Genomic DNA, 6,508 nt, shown 5'->3' on the forward strand with positions numbered 1-6,508 from the left:
TATCCTTAGCCCCATGATGGGCGCCAAACTGTTTACCCTTAAATTCGGATAACAATTAAAGTTATATTGTAGTTTTAAGGATATGTGATTTCGTCCAATACCAATCGATAAGCAAGAAAATAAATAAGTAAATTAGAGAAAAAAATTAATCAAACCAGTGTGTTAGCCAAGTCTCAATCTCGACTTGGGATAGCCTCGAGGTGGGAAGGCAAAGTAAAGTAACTCTGATGAACAGTAAGTGAAATAGCAGGAAAGTAATGAATGCATGTATTCTTAACAGTGAACAATGATCCTTACAAATGAAATGGATCCCTCTTTATATAATAGAGGAGTCCTAAATAAGGTACATTTCTAATTATAGTAGGAAATCATATCAACATCTAATTAAACGCTGCAGATCGATCCGTTCAGAGATTCACATCACGATTCTCGACCAGTCGCGCATATCTCGCCTTTTCCATTATTAAGTCATGTCGGTGTCCCTCGAATTCTGCCTCTTTCTGTCCGCCATCGAGGTCGACCATGGGATGACTCGACGTTCTAGCTCTTTGACGTGACATTTCTATCTCGACCAAAGAATGAAATCGGGTAGCCCCGATTTCCGCCATATATATATATATATATATATATATATATATATAGTTTATGTCATGTGCGTGTTATAACTCAAAAAAAAAAAAAAAAAAAAAAAATTGCTCGCGAGTTTCAGCCAAAAACCAATTTGCCGATTCATATTACAAAAGTACTTATTTTACTAATTCTTAGGAAGATTTTCATGAACTCTATTTTCTCTTTGATTACCGAGAATAGTTTATTTCTGAATATGAAGATATATCATACTTCATTCAAGCGAGTTTATATAAGGTTAAAAATAGAGGTCTCTTTTAAGAATTTCAAAATTATAATAAAGAAAATTAGATGCAAAAGTGGAGCAGGACGAATATTTTGAGAGTAGTCTTGTCACAATTTCCAAACCTTGTGGTTAGCCGGTTATATTTTGCTTTAAAATATGCTAAAATATGATCTATTCGTTTCATTCTCAAAAAATGATGAGGAAAAGTATTTCTTCGTCTTCATTTTATTCGCAATCTTTAAAAAAAGTATCTTTTAATATATATAAAAAATCAATTTTAGATCTTTTGTTTTCTTTGCTAATATGTTCTTATAGCAACAAAAATATTATACATATTTAAATCATATAAATTCTAATACTAATACTTTTTATATGTGTCAAAAGTTTATTGTCAAATCAAACAACACAACAACTTGAAAAATACAATTAATAGATTGAGGAAAAACTCCACTAAACCAACATGGTACAGTCACGTGTTTGACTTCACAAATGAAGTCATCCTATTATTCTTTTTTCCTTTTCTTTCTATCCTAACCCTTCTAAAATGAAGAGGAAGTCAATGTTCTTTTATAAGTTAATTACATCCAATTAATTTGTTCCCAACCATTGAGATTTTCAAAATCACTTTCCACTATGTTGTAGGACTTGCTCTCATTTTTGACAGAAATTGCAGAACTAATATTATCTCTATCACCTGCTAATTCTTGAATTTTAACTGCTGCTGTATCTCTCGTCACTGTTGCCACTGGTCGTCGATCAAATGCTCGAAAACTTCCTGATATGACGTAAACTCGACATAAACTCATTTCATGCCTTAACTGCAATCAAATGAATTGCAAATATATATGTCCAATTAGACAAAGCCAAGAATGTTAAGAAGAAATATAATCTCAATCGATCTATACTATTTTATTTGATTGAGATGAACTTAAATAGAGCGACTTAAATAGTAATGGTTCATATAGTCGACTACACGTATTTGTGAATTGAGACACAGCAGCAGAGTAGCTTAGCGGGGGGTTTGGACATAAGAATTACTTACTATAAAATTTCGGGAAAAAATAAAAAATATTAAGTGAAAATAGTATTTGAAAATTAAAATTGTGTTGAAAAATAGCTTTTTGATATTTTTTCAGATTTCCGAAAAAATGCAGAAATTTATCTTCAAATGAATTTGAAATTTTTATAGACAAAATTTTGAAAAAAGTAATTTTTTTTGGAAAAAGTGAAAAAATTCTTACAGCCAAACGGGCCCTTAATTGGTACACTCGTTGTACGGAGGCTTTACTTTAATAAAGTACTTTTCCCCTTTTTACTTTAAGTTCACCTAATTACTCACACAACATATAGAATAAGACACGCCGATTTATAACTTTTTTTTGTGACACCAGAAGAACATGCAAAAAAAATATGAGCCTTGAAAACCAAAAAATATTTAGCTGAATAGAGAAAAAAAGAAGGAAAAGATAATTATTAATTACTCTGCATATGTTAATTTTGAAATATTAATTGGATAATTACCTTAGGAATAGAAAAACTTGAAGAGGTGGAAGTTTCTTGTTCAATAGCTCTGTACTCATTCATCTTCCACTTAGTTTTTCTCCCAGTAGGAGCTTTCCCTTTATAAAATACCATACTTTTCTTCACCCCAATTACTTTACTCTCTGAAGAGTAAACATAAGTAGGAGAACCAGTAGCTTTCCAATAACCAGAAGTAGTAGTCCTACAAGGTCTCCCTCCTCTAGCTTCTCTTTCTTGCCTCGGCACAAAGAAAAACCATTGCTCTGTATCCCCCATGCATAACTCCCCCGGCAAATCTGCATACAAAATTACGAAATTGTAAGTTTTATGTATAAAATATTTAGGTTATCTATAATGAACTAGTTACCAGTAAATTAATGATCTCTATTATAATCATACTTGGATTAATCAGAAGGAGAATTGAATCCCTCCGTTGGAAATTTATACTACGTAAATAAGGTAAAAATAATTTTTTTTATACATATATAAAATCTTGAATTCCCTTAATGTAAGAAAAATATATGTTCAAATCCTAGGTATGGATTTTTTTTGAGCTCTCTTGTCAGAATTTCTGGCTTTGTCGCTGTTATTGACCAGATAAAAATGATAACTAACCTGATATAACATATTAGATCACTATGCTAATACTGATATTATTTGTGTATATAACTTATAACCCTGAAAAATACGACAACAGCAACAACCCAATTGAATTCTATAGGTGGAGTCTAAGGAGGTGCAAATCTTATCCCTACCTAGGAAGATACAATCAGCTCAAGAAAGAGAAAAGAAACGGCGAAAACAAGTAAATAACCCTGAAATATGGCTTCTTAAAATGATTAAGAAGAAGACAAAGAAATGAAAAAGAAAAAAGAAGATAAATGAAAGAAGAGTTGTGTACTTGGTAGATGCCAAGGGTCAAGATTATAAATGGTGACAACTGGGATTACTCTATCAAGCTCTGGCCTCTTTCCTTCTAACTTGTTGAGCAAATAGAAAGATATTAACTCTTCTTCAGTTGGATAGAATCGAAAACCTGGTGAAATTTCCACCATTGTTGTCTTCTAATTCTACTTCTTTCTCTTTTTCCTTTTGTTATATATTTATAGGGTTGTCAGCAGAAAATGGGACAAGGAAGTTACCGTGTAAAAGGAGAAAATTTGTAAAGTTATTTAGTGGAATGTGATTTGCTTTTAAGTTTCCACACGGTTTTAGTTGTCCTAATGCAATATATTTATGTCTATTTGTGTACCTTTTGTCCCTTTAAATATCATTTATTTTTTATTTTGAATCAGTCAGCCCTTTCTTTTTCTTTTTTCCAGTGTGGTCGCAACCAGGTCCTTTTGTTACGTCAAGTAAAGGTAATCTAAAATGAAAATATGGGCTTCGTGGTGTTTTTGTCATTTGCAACCTATGAAATAATGACTTGCTTTCTGCACTAGAGACTATATATACTACTACTTCCTCAGTTTGCGTTGTGATATTATTTTTTATTATTTTATTAAAAATAATCATAATTTAAAATTGGTTAATTTTAAATTTTTTATTTTACTATTAATGAAAGGGGTTTTGACACAGTTACCCATAAAAATAAAACTATTTACCCTTGTCTACCCATTTATTTTTCTATCCATAAACTAATTTCATTTCCTACCCATAATAGTTTTTGTGGGGAATTTTTTCTTTATTCTCCAATTCTTTTTTATTTCTATGCTTCTTTTCTTCTTTTATTTCTTTTTTTTTTCTTTTCTCCTTTTCTTTTTCTCGTTTTCTTCTTATTTTTTTTCTTTTTTCCTTTTCAGATTTCATTTAACTTTTTTTATATTCTTTTTCTCTGCATAATCTAATTTTATTTACCGTTTTCACTATTTTTTATATAATAAGAAAAAATAACTGATATAGTAAATATTTGTTCACCTTTTTTTAATATAACTAGTACAATATACCTTTTGTTTTTTTTTCTTTCTCATTTTTTAAATTCAATTATTAAACTGAAATAATATCAGTTGCCACTTGATCTAATTCACTGAATATCACATTGATTGTTGCTGAGCACCATAAATTACATAATCAGATTCTAAGAATCAACACGTGATTGTCATGCAAACCTTGATCTCCTTCTCTATAAATATCAGTACACACTCTACCATTAGCAGTAATACAACCAGTTATAGAGCAAGAAAACATAATCTACGACAACCAAATCTCCATATATACTAGTTAGAATAAAAGTTAATAAAATATTGAAAAATACAACAAAAGTATAAGTAGCAAAAAAGACTTCTAGTACCATGTGATACCAATATGGTATATATGTATACCAACATAGCATATGATTTCTCTAGAATATGGCTACAACTATCTGCGACTATACTACTGTACCAAAATATTAAAGGACGCAATAAAAGTATGAGAAAATTACATGCTCGTATTGCAAGCTAAATATTCGCAAAACAACTTGCTCATTTCGTATAGTAAGAGGGTATATAGTTGTATGGGGTCGTTCCAATAATTGCCTATAATTATAAAAACTATTACATAATACACATAATTTATGTTCATCGGCACACAAAAATTCCAGCATTGCAACTCTTGTTCATATAAATAATTTCATAATAGAATTCACTTAAAATGCAGCTAAAATAACCAAAACAATGTTCAACTATCATATGATACCAATATGGCATATAACTATACCAACATGGTATACAGTTTTACTAGTTAATTTCCGGCAACTATATGACTATACTACTATTACATAACACACATGCATAAAGAGAAAAATAAAAAAATAGTGTACAACATATTAATAAAATAAGATATTTCAAGATATTGTACTATATTACTATTATTAAAAGAAAATCAAATATTGTACTAATTAAATGCAGCTAATACAACCAAAAAATGATTCAACTAGCATATGATACCAATATAGTATATAGCTATACTAATAGGGTATATAGTTGGAATGAATTGTATACTAAAATGGTATATTTGTATACTATTTGGGTATACAATACAAATTCGTCTTCTTCTTTGGTTCAACTATATTTTAACCCAAATTTCTAAAATCTACTACAAATTTTCCACAAAATTGACTAAAACTTTACCTACAACCTCCAATCAACTTTCCAAACAAACCCATACAGGATCAGATCAAAACAATTAAAAACTCAAACAAACCTAGTGATGAGTTTTAAGTTTCAAGGTCCTTCAATGGTTGATTTAAATTGAGGGGAAAAAACAAGAAAATGATAAAGAAAAATATGAGTAGGGGAAGGGGTTTCACAGCTGAATGGATGATCAGATTCCTAAGGGCTGATTCGTCTTTGTGATTAATACCCACTTCACCATTTTTCTATGTATAAACACTAATGCATCTGTTATAAGAAAAAAAATTGAACTGAATGAGTACAGTGAATTCAGCCATTTATGGATGAAATGGAAATAATTTTGATACGAATTGGGGTAACATGTTTACCCTTTAATGGGTATAGTGAATTCAGAAATAACATGTTTTAGGAAAAAAATGGGTAAATAGTTTGGGCCCCATGAGTAGGAGTAGTAAATAGTTTGGGCCTGAGTATTAAAGGGTAAATAATTTATGATTAATAGGTATAGAGTGAGATTTTCTCTTAATGAAATACTTGTGTAACAATGTGCAAAATGACCCATATTCCTCGTGAAGCAATAGTTCCCTCCAAATTTGGAAACCTAAATAACTTAATAAAGCCATGGGCCACTTTGGATGATCACGTGGGCTCGAGATATTGAACAAGTAAAAATGGCGTGTGGTAGCCACTATTTAAGGTGGTATTTATTTTTTATCCAACAATTTTAATGTTTAGTAAAAATAGTCATTACTCTATTAAAATTAATATGAAAAGATATTTTTACCCTTTCTTCCATTTCGTTTCTTCCCAAACCCGACGAGCTCAAATCATTGATGGACCCTGACCAGTATTCCAATTTTTGTGATGAAGAAGATGCGAAACACTGATTGAAACCTCACAAAGTTGAGCAAGAACACACTTACCTGCAGGATTTTTGTAGTGCATAAATAGGCTTTATTCCTAAGCCCCAAGACGGTGGAGAGTTTAGCAGTGCTATATGGTCTTTGATACATCTATTACC

General features: G+C 30.6%; 1 protein-coding gene across 1 annotated transcript; it reads right to left on the reverse strand.

Annotated features, from left to right (window-relative positions):
* Positions 1-1,431: 1,431 nt before the first annotated feature.
* Positions 1,432-3,429, reverse strand: LOC107769045 (NAC domain-containing protein 90). The gene is given in 3 exon segments (NM_001325013.1): positions 1,432-1,671; positions 2,375-2,670; positions 3,276-3,429. Coding segments are annotated over 3 exon segments (690 nt in total).
* Between the last annotated feature and the right edge of the window lie 3,079 nt (positions 3,430-6,508).

This window comes from Nicotiana tabacum, chromosome 18, assembly GCF_000715075.1.
Source record: "Nicotiana tabacum cultivar K326 chromosome 18, ASM71507v2, whole genome shotgun sequence".
Classification (NCBI taxonomy): domain Eukaryota; kingdom Viridiplantae; phylum Streptophyta; class Magnoliopsida; order Solanales; family Solanaceae; genus Nicotiana; species Nicotiana tabacum.